The following is a 20068-nucleotide window of genomic DNA, read 5'->3' as shown; positions in this document are numbered from 1 at the left end:
TGAAACTCTCTGTATTAATCTAAACCTCAAATGTCCAGGAGCTAATTCTGGACTCATATAGAAAATAATAGGGCTTCCAAGGTGGCACAGTGGTAAAGAATCTGCCTGCCAGTGCAGGAGATGCAAGAGATGGGTGTTCGATCTCTGAATCCTCCTCAAGAAGATCCCCTAGAGTAGGAAATGGCAACCCACTCCAGTCCTCTCTTGGAAAATTCCGTGGACAGAGGAGCCTGGTGGGTTAGAGTCCCTGGGGTCACAAGGAGTCAGACATGACTGAGCAACTAAGCACACACACATAACAAATAATAAGTCAGTGCAAAACAGTGCTTAATAAAATAGATGTGTAATAGACTTTAGCATTTTTAAAAGTGAATAATTCCTCATTACATGTCCTTTAAAAAAATTCCTTGAAAAATATAGTTTTCCTCATAAAATTAAGAGCCAGCATATATTCTAAAATCAAAAAAACAATCCTCCTGCTTATTTGCTTTTGGGGTGGAAGGAAGTGGCTTATGGCTGGTACTTAAGTCTCAGTGCTAAAAAAAAAAAAAAATCCCTGAAATAACACTGTTATTTAAATACCTATCATCCTTCATGAGGCAGTTAAAAAAATTAAATCGATAGTACCAGACACTGCATTTCCATTCTGTAAAATCATCCTCCTTACCTCATGGACCATTTCTTTCTCTTAAAAGAGAAAGATGATTTTAAATCTCTCCTTCCCTTTGTGCATCAGAGGAGGCAGGCCCATGTCACAAAGGGTGAAACGTCATTTATGTGAGCCTCCGTCGTCATCCATGATCCTCCTAATGTGTGAGGAAGTGGGTCTCCGGGAACACTAAGGGAAGAGTTTGGTTGCTTCTTATAAAACCACATGGGAAGCGACAGTTCTCTTTTCCTGCCTTTCACATCATTGGTGATGCCATTGGCCTGGTAAATCGACCAACTCTGGAAATTCCCTACCTTGGTCTATCCGTTATGTGAGATAATAAGTTAAAGGAAAGTAAAGCTGATTAAATTGGATTCTTCTGCTACTGGCAGCAGAAAGTGTCTTCACAGATATATTCATACAATAGACTTTAGTGCTACCATGTAATTTCACACTACAGGTCTCAAATAAAATGAAACATTTATTCCAATCAGAGAACATTATGACAGCACAGTTGCAACCTTGGGATCAAATAAAACTTATCCCAACTGTATGCACATGGCAGACATGATTTATCAAATCTCTACAGGATGATAACCTGTTTCACACAAATAACACATAGTATAGTTCAGTTCAGTTCAGTTCAGTTCAGTTGCTCAGTCGTGTCCGACTCTTTGCGACCCCATGAATCGCAGCACGCCAGGCCTCCCTGTTCATCACCATCTCCCGGAGTTCACTCAGACTCACGTCCATCGAGTCAGTGATGCCATCCAGCCATCTCATCCTCTGTCATCCCCTTCTCTTCCTGCCCCCAATCCCTCCCAGCATCAGAGTCTTTTCCAATGAGTTAACTCTTCTCATGAGATGGCCAAAGTACTGGAGTTTCAGCTTTAGCATCATTCCTTCCAAAGAAATCCCAGGGTTGATCTCCTTCAGAATGGACTGGTTGGATCTCCTTGCAGTCCAAGGGACTCTCAAGAGTCTTCTCCAACACCACAGTTCAAAACCATCAATTCTTCGGCGCTCAGCCTTCTTCACAGTCCAACTCTCACATCCATACATGACCACTGGAAAAACCATAGCCTTGACTAGACGGACCTTTGTTGACAAAGTAATGTCTCTGCTTTTGAATATGCTATCTAGGTTGGTCATAACTTTTCTTCCAAGGAGTAAGCATCTTTTAATTTCATGGCTGCAGTCACCATCTGCAGTGATTTTGGAGCCCAAAAAATAAAGTCTGACACTGTTTCCACTGTTTCCCCATCTATTTCCCATGAAGTGATGGGACCGGATGCCATGATCATTGTTTTCTGCATTTGCTTGAAAATAATAGATGTGCAGGACTGTGAAGAATTCAACAATTACTTTGTAATAAACTTCTGAATCTATTGCCTACTGTTTTGATTTAATTTGCATTTGAAATTGACTCTTCAGATGGAGTAGGCTTCCCTGATGGCTCAATGGGTAAAGAACCCACCTGCAAGGCAGGAGACGCAGGAGACATGGGTTTAATCCCTGGATCAGGAAGATCCGCTGGAGGAGGAAATGGCAACCCACTCCAGTATTCTTGCCTGGAAAACATGGACAGAGGAGCCTGGCTGGCTACAGTCCCTGGGGTCACAAAGAGTTGGATATGAGTGAGCATGCACATTGACTTCAGATGGACTACAACAGCAGAACCCTCCGTCTTCGTAAGCAAATTAATTGCCTAAGCCTGAGCTAGGAGAAAGGCCTTAATTCCTTCTATCATGGTGGTTTCTTGAGCTAGGAGAAACCACCATGGTTTCTGAGCCTATCCAACTCTTTTCTATTATTAAAGTCTTTGGAACTTAAAACTATATACTTACTTACAATTATAGTTCAACAATCTATTATGCAAGGGTCAAAAAAATTTTGATTTACTTTTCCAGCTTGTTTTCTATCATATACTTTTGGTCAAATTTGTTTGAATCATTCCAGTTTGGTTTTAGTTTTTAAGCATCACTTTGTTAATCTTTTAAAGTTATTTTTATTACATAGAATATTTGAACGTTCCTCTAGTTAAAACTATTAAATGAAATAAATTCAATAAAGTCTGACTTTCATATTTGTCCCTTTTAATCTATTCTCTCATTTGCCCAAAAGATAACAATTTTTTAAAGTTCTGCCATTGTTTCTATTTACAAATATAAGTAGATGATAGGTAGATATTCTCTCCCTCTATCTTAGTTTTTATTTTTATTTATTTTTATTTTTTTATCTTAGTTTTTAAAATGTTATATACTGTACAAATCTTCTAAACCTACTGAAAGTACAATTTGGAGATTATTCTAAAGTAGAGAGCCTGATTTTTCTTCCAGTTGTAGGATATTTTTTTTGTTTGGATGAACATCCCTGTATTCATAAATTTTCCTTTGTTTTTCAGAATTGTCTCTGATTTCTAAGATAAGATCCATACTGGATTTTCTTGTAACAGACAATAGTTTATCACACACTCTAGGGGGACTCAGAAATGCATCTTTTCCACTAGAGTTGTGGCTTTGTCTTAGTGGCCTTCTGAAACCTACTTACGGGGAGGAATACACCCCAGCCAAAGCATGCACGTCACTGATGTTTATCTTAGAGAGAAAAAGATTTAAATATTGAAGCCCACTATTAGTCTAATTAAAGAGGAGTTCAGGAGTGAACTAACACAGGATTAGATACTTTGTTTAAAAATCATGGCAAAGGAGGAAAAAAAAACAGCAATATATATTTTGTAACTTTTAAATAATAGCAGATTACTATAAAGTGTGTTTATCTTTGAGGTTGCAAAGATGTAGGAAACCACCATGATAGAGGGAATTAAGGCCTTTCTTCTAGCTCAGGAAAACATACCTGAGGACAGAATGCAGAAAACTCAAGGGAAAAACAGGAAAGGGAGCAAGGAAACCTCCAGATCCACAAATGACCGAATTTAGGAATATATGAGAAATAATAACCATCATTGTTTTGTGATGCTACCCGCCACTTCTGTTTTCTTTCTACTTCTTTCCTTGAAACTGTATAAAGCAGATGATTGCCAGTCCATATTTATTTGCGATAAAAAGTTATATAATAATATGGACAGAAGATGAGATCCGAGGCACAGGAGGCACTAAAAGTTGAAAACAAAGGGGACCAGGAAAGAATGAAGATAAGGTATGGTGATCAATACTGAAAACGTCCAGGTCAAACATGGGGGCCAAGGAAACCAGCAAGAAGGACACTTTCTGCAGGGTCACTCAACCAGGAGCAAACGAGATCCTGAGAAGCACTCTTGTTGTGGAGGAATAGGAGCCAAGCAGGAGACCCTTTCAGGCCGTGAAGAAGCTGGGACAGAAGGTTCTTCTTTGAGTGTTACCATCTTCACTTCAGCTCAGGGGTCCTTCAGGAAGCAGAGGACAGTGTCATTTCCAGCCTTACTTTACAAGCAGCATTTCCCCTTGTCTCTGCCTCTCAGAGCCTTCTGTTAAAGCATTGCAGTAAGAAGGGGAAATTTTCTTAAGTCTCCTTGGGCCAAAGCCACTTTACAGTTCAAACCTTCTGTTTAGTGGACAGAAGAAGCTTCAGTGTAAACTGAAGTCAGAAGTCAGATCCACAGTCTTTCTCATTATTTCTGTCTCCTGTCTTGTCACCTCTACCATCTGCTCTAGGAGGCTAAATATGATTCTAAAAGAGAGTTAAAGAGCATTACCTATAGGTTGAAGTGAAGGGTGTCCTGGAAAAGAGGAAGAAAGACATATACTTAAAAGATAAGGAGGTAGATCCATCCCCAAACACAACGTTCCCAGACTCAGAGCACTCTCCTAAGCCACAGCTCACATCACAGGATGCCAGGATAGAGAGGAGAACCGACACGAAGAACATGAATCTTCTCTCACACAAACCCAGTGTAATTTCATCAGCCTTAGTGTCTCTTCCTGCATTTGCCCCAGGATCTCCACCCCAAATTTCATGTGTGTTAACCATTTTCTGATCTTTATAGGCCATCACCTTTTATGTTTCAACTGTGGCTAATCATGGACTGTCAATTTCTGGATTTTCAGGAAATTTGAGGTCAACTCGGTAATGAGTCTTTGTACAGGGTCACTGAACTACCCAAGCAAAGTCATATTTCTTCTCCCAAAAGCCTGCGAGGAGTATCATCTGCCAACTGGTTCCTCACCTTTCTTACTCCTGAAGTGGATGAAGAGCCCCACGCCAAGGAAGAGCAGACCCAGAACAAAGCCCCCAACTCCACTCATCAGCTTCCTCTGAGCAGAGTCAGACTGTGCTCCTGAGAAAAGAAGCTAATTTTAGTCATTTTTATCCCAAATACAACTTCTCTATTTCAATCTCTAAGACTGAGAATTTTTTAATGTATTTATTTTCTTGTTGTAATTGAAGGATAATTGCTTTACAGAATTGTGATGGTTTCTGCCAAATGTCAACATGAATCAGCCATAAGTATATATATGTCCCCTCCCCCTTGAACCTCCAGCCCATCTCCCTCCCATCCCACCCCTCTAGGTTACAGAGCCCCTGTTTGAGTGCCCTGAGTCATACAGCTGTCTATTTTACATATGGTGATGTAAGTTTCTATGTTACGCTCTCCATACATCTCACTCTCTCCTTCCTTTCCCCATCCTGTGTCCATATAAGTCTGTTCTCTATGTATATGTCTCTACTGCTGCCCTGCAGAAACTTTCATCAGTACCATCTGCCTAGATTCCGTATATATGTGTTAGTACATGATATTTCTCTTTCTCTTTCTGACCTACTTCACTCTGTATACTAGGGTCTAGGTTCATCCACCTCTTTAGAACTGACTCAAATGCGTTCCTTTATATGGTTGAGTTTCTGCCACATGTCAATTTGTATATATGTAAACTGTATATATGTACCACAGGTTTTTTATCCATTCATCTGTTGGTGGACATCTTAGTTGCTTCCATGTTCTAGCTATTGTAAATAATGCTGCAATGAACATTAAGGTACATGTGTCTTTTTAATTTTGGTTTCTTCAGGGTATATGCCTAGTAGTGGGATTGCTGGGTCATATGGTGATTTTATTCCTAGTTTTTTAAGGAATCTCCATACCACCTTCCAAAGTGGCTGCATAAGATTGAGAATTTTTTATTAAACTTTTTATTTTGTATTGCAGTATGGCTAATTAATAATATTGTGACAGTTTCAGGCAGACAGCAAAGGAACTAAGCCAGACATATACATGTATCCATTCTCCCCCCAGGGAAAAGGAAATGACATCCCATTCCAGTATTCTTATCTGGGAAATCCCATGGATAGAGGAGCCTGGTGGGCTACAGTCCATGGGGTAACAAAGAGCTGGGCATGAGTTAGTGACTAAACAATAACAATTCTCCCCTAAACTCCCCTCCCATCCAGGCTACTACATAACATTGAGCAGACCTATCATAAGACTGAGAGTTTTGAGAAGGGGGAAAGAAGGCTGCCCGGGAAGAACTAGAATAACTGGCAATTCCTACAAAAATTTGTCTTAAAAATCACACAGAGTAGCTTCAAGATTCAGGCACTGAACTCATTTAAACATTGCAGTCCTGATATCAGGCCACAGGACTTCAATACTGGATAGATGAGGAACCTGGGACTGAATGAGGTTAAATTGTGGTGACAGAACTAATAAAGGGCACAGCTGAGGTTGAACTCCACCCGTGTCAGGAAGGTTTCTACACTGTAAAGGATTCACCTTTTCTCAGATTACAGTGAACAACTCAGAGCAATAGTGTCGGAAGTACAAGCCCAGCCTGAGGCAGGGGACTAGTGCCCGGGTGACAGGGTGACCAGGACTTGAGATTTCAGGGAGGCTCAGACCGGGGACACCTCTTTTCTCCTTGTCAGGAAGAAATGCCTCCCCAGGGGGGTGTAGGTATTTGGAGAAACTATGCCAAGATATCCGTAAAGTATCAGAGGATTTCTATCACGGGATAAAGGGCTCCCCCAGTAACCTCAGCTGAAGGACAGGAGAACATGAGCAAATGAACACATGGTGTAGGGAGAGGAGACACCTGACACTCAGGGGAAAACAAGCCCCCTCCACGCTGGGTGAGGAACTTAGCAGACAGAGAGCTTCTCACTCCATTCCACTGTGAGAGGGCTCGTCCGGCTGGGGTGCTCCACTTGGCAGGTATAGACCTCTCCACTCTGAGGAACTGTTTCAAGCATCACCATGGTCTGGAAGGTCCAGTCTCCATTCTGGATCAGGCCTGTGGAGATCACCCCAGCCTCCTCTTCGTGGCCGTTCCGGAACCACCTGACTTCAATGTGGCCTGGGTAGAAACCATTCACAGAGCAGACCAGGAGGCTGTGGTGCTGCAGGGGCTGGGTCTTTGCAGGATACACAGTCACTGTAGGCTCCACTAGGAGGGAAAAGGTGGAGGGAATCAGCAAGCAAGATGAAGTGAGTCTCCTTGATTGGGTGCCTTTCTAAACCAATCACCAGAGCAAACTGCAGTCTCAGGTAGGCTAGACAGGCCATTCGGCCCAACTTTAGGAGCTAGTACTGTGAGCCTTGACTTTAATTCTTACAGCACTGGCCCATTAGATTTGAAAGATGTTGACAAAATATGTGTGTGTGTTTCATAGTATGAAAAATAATTCATTGTTGAACTGAAGCATTGACAAATCTTTCAAGGCATATAGTGTATTGATTAAAAGCATGATTTCTGAAGCCAGACAGCCTGGATTAACATCCAGGCTCTTCCTCTTAGTGACTGGGAGAATTTTTACATTTCCATGTGCCTCAGCTTTCTATCTATAAAAGCGGATTATTATCCTAATTTACCTCTCAGCGCTATGTGAGGATTATTGCATGTAAGATATGTAAAACAATAACTGGAACTTGGCCATGAAATTAAAAGACGCTTACTCCTTGGAAGAAAAGTTATGACCAACCTAGATAGCATATTCAAAAGCAGAGACATTACTTTGCCAACAAAGGTCTGTTTAGTCAAGGCTATGGTTTTTCCAGTGGTCATGTATGGATGTGAGAGTTGGACTGTGAAGAAAGCTGAGTGCCAAAGAATTGATGCTTTTTAACTGTGGTGTTGGAGAAGACTCTTGAGAGTCCCTTGGACTGCAAGGAGATCCAACCAGTCCATTCTAAAGGAGATCAGCCCTGGGTGTTCTTTAGAAAGAATGATGCTAAAGCTGAAACTTCAGTACTTTGGACACCTCATGCAAAGAGTTGACTCACTGGAAAAGACTCTGATGCTGGGAGGGATTGGGGGCAGGAGGAGAAGAGGACGACAGAGGATGAGATGGCTGGATGGCATCACCGACTCAATGGACATGAATTTGAGTGAACTCCGGGAGATGGTGAAGGACAGGGAGACCTGGCGTGCTACGATTCATGGGGTCGCAAAGAGTCGGACACGACTGAGTGACTGAACTGAACTGAGTCTTCAATATATGTTAGCTATTGTTATCCTTGTTTAATTGAAGAGAAAATATGAATCAAAGTATCGATAAATTAGGGAACAGCAGTGGGGTAGGTGTGGATATAGAACATGAAGTCCTGGGAAAGCTGTCTCCCAGCAGTCACACCTTAGAAGACCTCAGAATGGTTCCACCCTGGGAAGAAGGAAAGACACAGGTGATTCTTTAAGTCTATGAGTTGAATCCCAAGAAAAACTTGAGTCCTGAAGGAGAGGTAAAGCAGGAAGGAAAGTCACTAATTAAAAAAAAGAAATTCTTTGACTTTCCTGGTGGTCCAGCGGTTAAGAATCCACCCGCCAATCCACCCATTGTGCAGGGGACACAAGTTCAATTCCTGATCTGGGAAGATCTCACATGCTTCAAGGAAACTAAACCCGTCCCACAACTACTGAGCCCACGTGCTGCAACTACTGAGGCTCCCACATCCTAGAGCCCATGCTCTGCAACAAGAGAGCCCTCTGCAATGAGAAGCCCATGCTCTGCAACTAGAAAGTAGTCTTTGTTCACTGCAACTAGAGAAAGCCTACACGCAGTAAGGAAAAGCCAGCACAGTCAAAAATTAATTAATCTTAAAAGAGTACAAAACTTAAAATTTCTTATAATTGTATAACCCCAGAACCAGCTCCAAACCCGCCCTATTCTGTTTCAAGCAAGATACTGGGTTGCTTTTCAGAGATGAAAGAACAAAACCATGAGTCGTGCAGCTGAAGCATGAGCAAAGGAGAAAATATGGACCCAGAAGCAAAGTTTCTCCCTGACCACAGAAGCAAAAGACTCAGATATGAAGCAAAGGGTCCATCATCCAGGAAGATGAGGTGCTGAAGCTCCTGTACCACAGCTGACCATGAACGTCCAAGTTCCAGAGCCCTTTGTTGGGTAGCACAATCACAGACACCTCAATGCCCTCTCCTCCTCTCTAACCAACTAGAGGGTTAGTCACTCAGTCGCGTCCAACTTTTTGCGACCCTCTGTAGCCCGCCAGGCTTCTCTGTCCATGGAATTCTACACACAAGAATACTTGAGTGGGTAGCCATTCTCTTCTCCAGAGGATCTTCCCCAGCCAGGGATCAAACTCAGGTCTCCTGCATTGCAGGCAGATTCTTAATGTCTGAGCCACCAGGAAAGCCTAACCCCATATCCCAGTCAGTATTCCTCCATATCCCCTTCCCCTTTCTGCCACCTCACCTCTCCCACAGCCTGCTACCATCTTTCCTTCCAGCATCTCCCCCACCCCTCATACCCTTTCTGGTTCTCTCAGACCCCCGGCCCCTTCCCCCACCACATGCTCTCGCCCCTCTCACAATCACACACTGACAAAATCACACACTGTCTCCCCGACAGCATGTGAGACTCCCAGTCTCATCCTCTCACAGCAACTTTCCTAACTTGAACTTGCTCACAATCCAGCACTCACCTGGACTCAGCCTCTGTCTCTGTCCTTCTCTCCGTCTCTCTCTCACACACACACTCCTGCACACACGCACGCACACACACACAACCTCCCCGAGGCCACTCACCGGCCTCGCTCACCTCGGCGCTGCCTCAGGAAGCTACCAATGCCCTGGTAGTTAGATCTGCACACCGTGTCCACCTTGGCCCGCATCTGCTCCATGAAGTCCTTTTGCTGGTTCCAGTACTTGGCGTCCGGCCTCCCCAGCTCCGTCAGGGCCGTGAACTCCCCTACATCGCTGTCGAAGTGCACATCCTCCTTCGTGTTGTAGATGTATCTGGCAAAGAACCGCATCCGCTCCAACCCGTTGGAGAAACGACACTCACCCTTAAACTGATGCATGAAAAGGGCTGTGAAGAAGTGAAAGATCTCATCACTGGGCGGGCTCCTGGAAATGACTGACTGCAACGCCCACCAATGGGCGGGGGAGAAGCGGGTCGCTAGGCGAGGAGGGAGCGCTAGGAACTCCTTCACTGGCTCCACCGGCGCCCCTAACTACCAGCACTCATGGTTCATCTTTCATCTGCAGGGTCAAGCCAGATCATGGTGGTCGGTTAAGGCCCCTCTGATCCTAAGCCATGTGGGATGCAGTCAGCTCTGCACTTGGCTGGAGACCTCCAAGCCTGAACTGGGCCAGGATTTACCCCATCACTTCCGCCTCCTGAATGCTTTCACCAGAAAAACACTCACTGCTCCTTCCTCTCATCCCACAGACCTTCAGCAGTTCCTGAAACACTTCCTTACCTGGTGCTGACCTTGTGCCAGGCCTGTGCTGCTGCCCTGGGAATCCAAAGAAGGAAAAACAGACCTCTTCCCTACCTCATCTAGGAGCATAACATTTAGTGAGAGTGATGGGCGAAACCCAACCACATAAGAGTTAATTACACAAGAGTCAGAATTGTCAGAAGAAAAGTGAGGAGTTCTAGAAGAGAGAATAATTACATTAGGGGGGCAGAGAATTTGTCTCAAATGATATTTAAGACATGACATGACACAAATTTATAAATCAACTATGAAAGTGAAAGTCACTCAGTCGTGTCCAACTCTTTGCAACCCCAAGGACTGTAGCCTAACCTCATTCGGAATAGAAAAACAAACATTTGATACAATGTGTGTGAGCTCAGTCATTTCAGTCCTATCCTATTCTTTGCGATTCTATGGATGGTAGCTCGCCAGGCTCCTCTGTCCATGGAATTCTCTAGGCAAGAATACTGGAAGGGGTAGTCGTTCCCTTCTCCAGGGGATCTTCCCAACCTAGGGATCAAACCCAGATCTCCCACATTGCAGGCAGATTCTTCACCAGCTGAACCACCAGGGAAGTTCATAATCAACTACACTTCAGTTTTTGTTTTTGTTGTTTAAAAAGATGTGACATGAAAGGTTAGCTTTAGATGGACTGAAGGCAAGAAGTGTGTGTATGTCTGGGAGAAAAAGGAGGCATATTTCAGGTAAAGGTAGTAGCGTTTGTAAAGGCTTGAAAGAGATGATGATTTCTGCAGCAGTCCAGAGGAAAACTTCTCACTAAAAGCACAGAGAGTGAGGAAGCACGGTGAAAGTTTTCACTGGAAAAATCACAGAAGCCAGGTTCTTAAAAGTCTTATAGTTGATGTTGGAGTTTTGAATTTATGGTAAATGGGAAACTTTTGAAGAATTTTAAGGAAATTAAAACCATGATCCCAGTATACTTCTACCTTTCCTTTTTGGCATTTCCAAATCCAGACAGCTCTAAAAACCAATTTATTTTTTAAATTTGGTGACAGAACTCTCTTTTCAAATCTGACCTGATTAGGTAAGAGATCAAATATGTCTCTTAGGTGAGGGTGGCTATTCTGCACATTGTAGGCTGTCTACCAGCATCTCTGGACTCTACTCACTTGATGTCAGAAGAAACCCTCAGTGTAACAACCAAAAATGGCTCTCAGTTCAATTCAGTCACTCAGTCAGGTCTGACTCTTTGTGATCCCATGGACTGCCCCATGCCAGGCCTCCCTGTCCATCACCATCTCCCAGAGCTTGCTCAAACTCATGTCCATCAAGTCGGTGATGCCATCCAACTATCTCATCCTTTGTCATCCCCTTCTTCTCCTGCCTTCAATCTTTCCCAGCATTAGGATCTTTTCAAATGAGTCAGTTCTTCCAATTAGGTGGCCAAAGGATTGGAGTTTCAGCTTCAGCATCAGTCCTTCCAATGAATATTCAGGACTGATTTCCATTAGGATGGACTGGTTGGATCTCCCTGCAGTCCAAGGGACTCTCAAGAGTCTTCTCCAACAACACAGTTCAAAAGCATTAATTCTCAGGCACTCAGCTTTCTTTATAGTCCAACTCTCACATCCATACACAACTAATGGAAAAACCATAGCTTTGACTAAACAGACCTTTGTCGTCACAGTAATGCCTCTGTAATTTAATATGTTGTCTATGTTGGTCAGAGCTTTTCTTCCAAGGAGCAAGCATCTTGTAATTTCATGGCTGCAGTTAACATCTGCAGTGATTTTGGAGCCCCCAAAAATAAAGTCTGCCACTGTTTCCCCATCTATTTGCCATGAAGTGATGGGATCAGATACCATGATCTTCATTTTCTGACTGTTGCTGCTGCTGCTAAGTCGCTTCAGTCATGTTCGACTCTGCGGGACCCCATAGATGGCAGCCCACGAGGCTCCCCCATCCCTGGGATTCTCCAGGCAAGAATACTGGAGTGAATTGCCATTTCCTTCTCTGAATGTTGAGTTTTAAGCTAACTTTTTCACTCTCCTCTTTCACTTTCATCAAGAGGTTCTTTAGTTTTTCTTCGCTTTCTGCCATAAGGGTGGTGTCATCTGCATAACTGAGGTTATTGATATTCCTCCCGGCAATCTTGATTTCAGCTTGTGCCTCATCCAGCCCAGCATTTCGCATGATGTATGCTGCATATAAGTTAAGTAAGTAGAGTGACAATATACAGCCTTGACATACTCCTTTCCTGATTTGGAACCAGTCTGTTGTTCCATGTCCACTTCTAACTGTGGCTTCTTGACCTGTATACAGATTTCTCAGGATGCAGGTCAGGTGGTCTGGTATTCCCATCTCTTTCAGAATTTTCCACAGTTTATTGCAATCCACACAGTCAAAGGCTTTGGCATAGTCAATAAAGCAGATGTTTTTCTGGAACTCTCTTGTTTTTTCAATGATCCAATGAATGTTGGAAATTTGATCTCTGGTTCCTCTGCCTTTTCTAAACCCAGCTTAAACATCTGGAACTACACAATTCATGTACTGTTGAAGCCTGGCTTGGAGAATTGTGAGCATTACTTTGCTGGCGTGTGAGATGAGTGCAATTATGCAGTAGTTTGAACATTCTTTGGTATTACCTTTCTTTGGGATTGGAATGAAAACTGACCTTTTCCAGTCCTATAGCCACTGCTGAGTTTTCCTAATATGCTGGCATATTGAGTGCAGCACTTTCATAGCATTATCTTTTAGGATTTGAAATAGCTCAACTGGAATTCCATCACCTCCACTAGCTTTGTTCGTAGTGATGCTTCCTAAGGCCTACTTGACTTCGCATTCCAGGATGTTGGGCTCTAGGTAGTGATCATACCATCATGGTTATCTGGGTTATGAAGATCTTTTTTGTATATTTTGTGTATTCTCGCCACCTCTTCTTAATATCTTCTGCTTCTGCTTCTGGCTCTAGATATTGCCAAATATTCAGGGTCAAGGAGTTGGGGGAAGTGTTGGTGATCTGTCACTGGATGAGTTCAACTAGTATAAATCATCTGAAAATATGTGGTCAAAAGCCACTGCTAATTATAGTATACTGAGAATTACATTAAAAGTTTTGCCAATATTTTATCTGTCGAAAATGTCATTCCTATATGAAATTTCTATTTTTCAAGAATCCACTCCCAATGAAGAGCTATTTTCCCAGCAAAATAAATTTGAGTATGACTTACTTATTTCTTTGCCTCACCAGACAATTAAAAAGACATACAATGTATTTTTCACATCATCTTCCTTCTTAATTTCCCTGCCACTTGTCCACTACTTATCTATATTAGTAAGCTACAACTATAGATATTTCAGTCCTATTCAAAGCGCCAGTTAACTCATTTCTAACTTTGCCTCCTACACCCAATAATACCAGTGTTATTGGTATTAATAATACTGAATTACTAGCCTTGGCCAGATGTAAGACTCTCATTTCTGCAGTCAAATAACCTTAGAAAGTACTCATCTCACATGCTAGCAAGGTAATGCTTAAAATTCTCCAAGCCAGGCTTCAGTAATACATGAACTGTGAAATTCCAGATGTTCAAGTTGGTTTTAGAAAAGGCAGAGGAACCAGAAATCAAATTGTCAACAACCACTGGATCATGGAAAAAGCAAGAGAGTTCCAGAAAACATCTATTTCTGCTTTGTTGACTATGTCAAAGCCTCTGACTGTGTGGATCACAATAAACTGTGGAAAATTCTGAAAGAGATGGGAATACCAAACCACCTGACCTGCCTCTGAGAAACTTGTATGCAGGTCAGGAAGCCACAGTTAGAACTAGACATGGAACAACAGACTGGTTCCAAATCAGGAAAGGAGTATGTCAAGGCTGTATATTGTCACCCTACTTATTGAACTTATATGCAGAATACATCATGAGAAATGCTGGGCTGGAGGAAGCACAAGCTGGAATCAAGATTGCTGGGAGAAATATCAAGAACCTCAGGTATGCAGATGACACCACTCTTATGGCAGAAAGTGAAGAGGAAGTAAAAAACCTCTTGATGAAAGTGAAAGAGGAAAGTGAAGAAGTTGGCTTAAAGCTCAACATTCAGAAAACGAAGATCATGGCATCCGGTCCCATCACTTCATGGGAAATAGATGGGGAAACAGTGGAAACAATGGCTGACTTTATTTTTCTGGGCTCCAAAATCACTGCAGATGGATATTGCAGCCATGAAATTAAAAGATGCTTACTCCTTGGAAGGAAAGTTATGACCAACCTAGATAGTATATTCAAAAGCAGAGACATTACTTTGTCAACAAAGGTCTGTCTAGTCAAGGCTATGGTTTTTCCAGTGGTCATGTATGGATGTGAGAGTTGGACTATAAAGAAAGCTGAGAGTCCGAGAATTGATGCTTTTGAACTGTGGTGTTGGAGAAGACTCTTGAGAGTCCCATGGACTGCAAGGAGATACAACCAGTCCATCCTAAAGGAGATCAGTCCTGGGTGTTCATTGGAAGGACTGATGTTGAAGCTGAAACTCCAATACTTTGGCCACCTGATTCGAAGAGCTGACTCATTGGAAAAGATCCTGATGCTGGGAAAAGATTGAGGGCAGGAGGAGAAACAGACGACAGAGGATGAGATGGTTGGATGGTATCACCAACTGATGGACATGGGTTTGGGTAGACTCTGAGAGTTGGTTATGGACAGGGAGGCCTGGCATGCTGCGGTTCATGAGGTTGCAAAGAGTCGGACACAGTTGAGCGACTGAACTGAACTGAACCCTTAGAAAATGAGAAGGTTAGAAAAAATAACATTCTCATACAGACAGCTTATAGAAAAAGAACAGGACCTCAGACTTTGAATACAGGCCTTCACTTAGATGACAGCAGAGAGGAGTGTTTTCTGGATCAGACTAGGTCCACTAACTATTTAGGAATTCTCTAACACCTTCTTGTCACATGACAAAGTTTGAAAAGAGCCAGTCACACAACAATCTCCCCAAATCTGTTCACTTATCTTTACTGCTGTCTCTGTCACCACCACTGTAAGTGAAGCCACAGGATACCTGCCCTGTAGAATTCTGCCATGTTCTTAAATGGTGTCCTCCACTCCACTTGTGAACCTCTGGAGTCCAGTCTCCACGTGGTAGTTAGATTATTTTTTAAAATAAACACACTGACTCTCCTTATAATCTCTCAGTAATTTCACATATCTCTATAAATAAAAGTCAAAGTTTGGGTCATGCGGGCTTTCCTAGTGGCTCAGTGGTGAAGAATTTGCCTGCCAAATCAGGAGACATGGGTTCAATCCCTGATCAGGGAGGATCCCATGTGTTGTAGAGCAATGAAGCCCGTGAGCCACAACTATTGAGCCTGTGCTCCACAGCCCAGGAGCCGCATCTACTGAAACCTGTGTGCCCTAGAGCCTGCGCTCGGCAACAGGAAAACCCACCACAATGAGCAGCCTGTGCACCCCAGCCAGAGAAAAGCGTGCTCAGCAACAAAGACCCAGCAGAGCCAAAGATTTTAAAAGTTCTCATCACAGCCACCAGAGCCTAATATGATTTGGCTCCTACTTTCCTCTCCAGTCTCATCTTATTTCACTGTCCAACCAGCTTGCTCTGCTTCAGCCACTCTAATCTTCATTCTGCCCCTTAAACACAGCAAACATCTTCTCACATTTCGGCCTCTCCTCTGCTCCATCTCCCTGGGACACTTGTCCCTAAGATCCTTCACGAGTCTGGCTTCTCATCGTTTACATCTCAGTTGACTGTCGCTGTCTCAGGGAGAGCTTCCTAGACGCTTGAACTGAAGTCAGGTGAATGCAGGTCTCTCTGCTCTACAACCCTGAAGTGTTCTTTCAGCACATTTATTGCTCTCTGAAATGATTTTCCCTGCTAAGTGTTTATTGAGTTGTTGTCTTCCTCTCCCGCCATTAGGTAAGCTCATGACTGCAGGGGACTTTCCTAAGTTACTGAAATAGAATTCTCTGAGCCAAGAACAGAACCCAGTATATAATAGTTGCTCAGAAAAAGACATTTGAGTTCAAAATGAACAAACCCAGTGTTCTGGAAATGGGTCTTTGTGTGACTCCTGGAAGGCAAGAAAGAGCTCAGCTCCAAAACTCCTTTTTTTTTTTTTTCTGTAGGCATATGATATCCTTTCCGTTTCCTGTGGGGAATTCAGGCAAATTTCCCTTTGCTCCTTCTACTAGTTGGAAGAAACATTCAAAAGAGAGGAAAAGGTAATTTTAAGATTCAGGGAAACATTCATTAAGTTTCAACTCATCCAATTGATCTGTTATAGTGCTGAGGGTTTGTGCAAATTTTTTTCTCTAATGGGGATTTTTTTCTAATGGTCATGGCATAGTTTGAGGAAAGAATAGGGAAGAACCAGAAAGAAGAGGACACCAAACATGACTAATTAAGGAAATTAAATGGCATTATTAGTGAACCTACGAGGTTTGGGGCCAATATCTGATAAGCCAATGAGTTCCCTTGACTTGCTTCTTGACTTTCAACCCAGTAGGATGGAAACAACCTCACATTCTCAGGACCCTTCTCAGGGTTTATGGTTTGCCATATGAAAATGCTGATATTTGACTACTTGTAACTTACAAAAACAGAATTTCCTATAATTTATCCTCTACTAGCTGAATCCCTTTGCATGTTCTCAGTCCAGAGAATGGGGAGAGAGAGGATAAACTAATCATGTAGAAAGATTCAAAATAGATTTATAAAGAGCACTAACCTGTATCAGGTTTTCAGAAGATGCCATAAATTCTTTAAGGCACTTCAGAACATCCTATGGGTGCTCCTTATCTACAGAGTAATTCCAAGTAGCTAAAGATCCCTGGTTTAGCTCCAAGATGCTTTACCCAGGAGAAAGAGAGAAAATTAATGCCAACTTCTGTCAGAGAAGCTCCAGGGCAGGGATATAGGCATTTTAAACATTGTGGTTCAGGAAGATAGGAAAAGATAAAGTGAGGGATGTCCTTTGCTACATTCTCACATATTAGGAAGAGACAGCAACATCATAGACTCTGTTAAGGACATACATAGTATCTTCCTAGGAGAAAGAAAGTGAAAGTGAAGTCACTCAGTCCTGTCTGACTCTTTGGGACCCCATGGACTGTAGCCTACCAGGCTCCTCCGTCTGTGGGATTCTCCAGGCAAGAGTACTGGAGTGGGTTGCCATTTCCTTCTCCAGGAGATCTTCCTAACCCAGGGATCGAACCCGGGTCTCCCGCATTACAGGCAGATGCTTTACCATCTGAGCCACCAGGGACCGTTCTAATTCCATGAGAGTCCCTGTAAATTTTCAGAGAAACTTTTCTTTTTTCTGATATGTGTGTTGAGTGTGTGCTCTTTTGTGTCCAACTCTTTGTGATACCATGGACTGTAGTTCACCAGGGTCCTCTGTCCATGGAATTCTCCAGGCAAAAATACTGGAGTGGATTGCCATTTCCTCCTCCAGGGGATCTTTGCAACTCAACATAATAAAGGCAGTTATTCTGACTTTCTTACTTGTAAATCCTCTTAAGATCCTTAGAGGAATGGGTTGTAAGACTAGAGAGGTTTTATTGGAGGAGAATTGAGAAGACTTATCCCATGTATACGGAGTTACCTTAAGCAGCACTCAGAAGGCAGGCATCCAAGGCCCTTTTCTTGTGGAAGGAATGAAGGCTCCATGTGCTAAGGACTGGTGATGACTGAAGAGAATGTCACAGTTTTTAAGAGATGTAGTCTGGACACATAGACAATTGTAACTCCCTTTCTTCTCCCACCCATAATAGCTCACCCTCCCCTCAAAGGTGTGCACTTACATTGGGTTTCCCTGGCCCAAGAGAAGGGAGGGCTGAGCACCATCAGTAGCACTGCCAAAGCTGCCATCCAGTGAACCACAGACACATCATCCAGGAGAACAGAGTGTGAGGGAGCAGCTGAGAGTCACTCAGGGAGGACTAGGACCCTCTTCAACCCACGTGGCCAAACAATGCTAGCCAATGAACTCTTTCTTCCTGGGCTGGATGATCTCAGTGTTAGAAAAACCAATCAGCATCAGAGATGGAAAGCATCATCATTTGCTGGTCAGAGATTCAGGAGGAAGGTCCTCTTCTGAAACTTCAGAGTTTTCTCCATTAAAAAGATTATTTTAACTTAGTACTTTAAAGGTTTGATCTGTTGTATCTGAGATATCTCAATTGGGGCCCTCTCGTGCGCCAGTTCTGTGCTGGCCACTGGCGTGTCACTTGTTTGAGCCTTTTAGGAAATCTTTCCTCTTACTCGCAATACTTTGACAAATGTAGGTGTGAGTGTATGAGGAACTGAGGAAGTGGAGAGAAAATTGTTGCATTTTAAGAGTCCTATGATCTCATCCTTTTTGCATCATAATTTAGTGTTGTAGATTTGGGGAAATTACTGAACTTGTTGAAAATGAAGCACTTTGATTTTTCAAGTATTTCAATTCTGAAAAATGCTGTGATTCTGTGGACAACTGAAAGAACAGTGTCCCTGGTAACAGAATTATAACTGTTGTATGGAGAGTATAGACTGTACCTCCTTACAGATAAGATTGTCTCCAATAAACTGCAGGAAATTAAATATTAGTCAATAATTCAATGCAAATGAAAATGTCTTCAGGTTTGTCCCTGATATTATGATTGACTTTAATGGCACCTCCAGAAAACACAGAGATAAAGGGGGACTTATATGATGTGACCTATGTGGAATGGAGGGTCTTAAAGGTATTTTTTATAGCATGTTATCTAACAAGGTAATAAAACCAACTGCCCACATCACAGTATGCAGGAGACTGAGAGATGGACAAAGGACTTCAAGTCAGCTGTTGGCATGATAACTCAGCTTTAAAATGTAATAGCTTACCTTAAAAAAGTGTTGAGTTCCTTATTCCTGTTTCCCATTAGGATTTCCTCATTTTACTGGGGATATGTCCCTTATTTATCAACTTCTCTTACTTTATCCTAAGAAAAGAAGACTGCTAATGAATACATTACAGAGTGTTTAGAAAAGAGAAGGGAAAACTATGGGAAAACTATGAATTATATCTTTTGACATAATCACATAATTTTAAGCATATAAATCTATATTAGATAATTATTGCACATTATTTTAGAATAAATGTAATATTTCAGATTTAGAATGGACTTTAGAGGCCAACTATCTAAAGTTCAGCATTAATTTACACTCCACCCCAGTTCTAATAAGCATTTATCCTTTATGCACATTAATAGTTCTAGCGATAGTACTCACCATTTGGCAATAAAATGACTATAATTAATTGAGCAATTTTTGCTCTCTTTACCTTGTACCCGGAATTAGCAAGGACCTTTTTATACATCTTTTTGAAATATAATTCTCACATCGTTTCAGGGATTTTAGTATTCCTTCTAATCTTGCAAAAGAGGAAAATTATGCTTGGAGGTTAAATAAGCTTTGCAAGGATACAGGAGTAGAAAATGGTACATTTCAGACTGAACCAAGATATATGTGACTCCAAATAACACAAGCTCAAATATTGGATCATGAGTGAAGTGAAGTGAAAGTTGCTCAGTTGTGTCTGACTCTTTATGACCCCATGAACTATATATAAGCTGCTAGGCTCCTCTGTCCACAGAATTCTCCAGGCCAGAATGCTGGAGTGGGTAGCCATTCCCTTCTCCAGGGGATCTTCCCAACCCAGGGATCAAACCCAGGTCTCCCAAATTGCAAGTGGATTCTTTACTGTCTGAGCCACCAGGGAAGCTGTAGAACTAAAACATTTTCTGTTAAGTAGTCACAGAGAGATCAGC

General features: G+C 42.4%; 1 protein-coding gene across 1 annotated transcript; it reads right to left on the bottom strand.

Annotated features, from left to right (window-relative positions):
* Nucleotides 1–1112: 1112 nt before the first annotated feature.
* Nucleotides 1113–18264, bottom strand: LOC101114758 (DLA class II histocompatibility antigen, DR-1 beta chain). Its single transcript, XM_027958442.3, is given in 7 exon segments — nt 1113–4034; nt 4344–4367; nt 4815–4925; nt 6745–7026; nt 9635–9904; nt 18083–18151; nt 18154–18264. Coding segments are annotated over 7 exon segments (789 nt in total). The 5' UTR covers nt 18173–18264; the 3' UTR covers nt 1113–4020.
* Nucleotides 18265–20068: the final 1804 nt, after the last annotated feature.

This window comes from Ovis aries, chromosome 20, assembly GCF_016772045.2.
Source record: "Ovis aries strain OAR_USU_Benz2616 breed Rambouillet chromosome 20, ARS-UI_Ramb_v3.0, whole genome shotgun sequence".
Classification (NCBI taxonomy): Eukaryota; Metazoa; Chordata; class Mammalia; order Artiodactyla; family Bovidae; genus Ovis; species Ovis aries.
The sequence above is the reverse complement of the archived record's forward strand: the minus strand, read 5'-3'. Positions and strand labels throughout refer to the sequence as shown.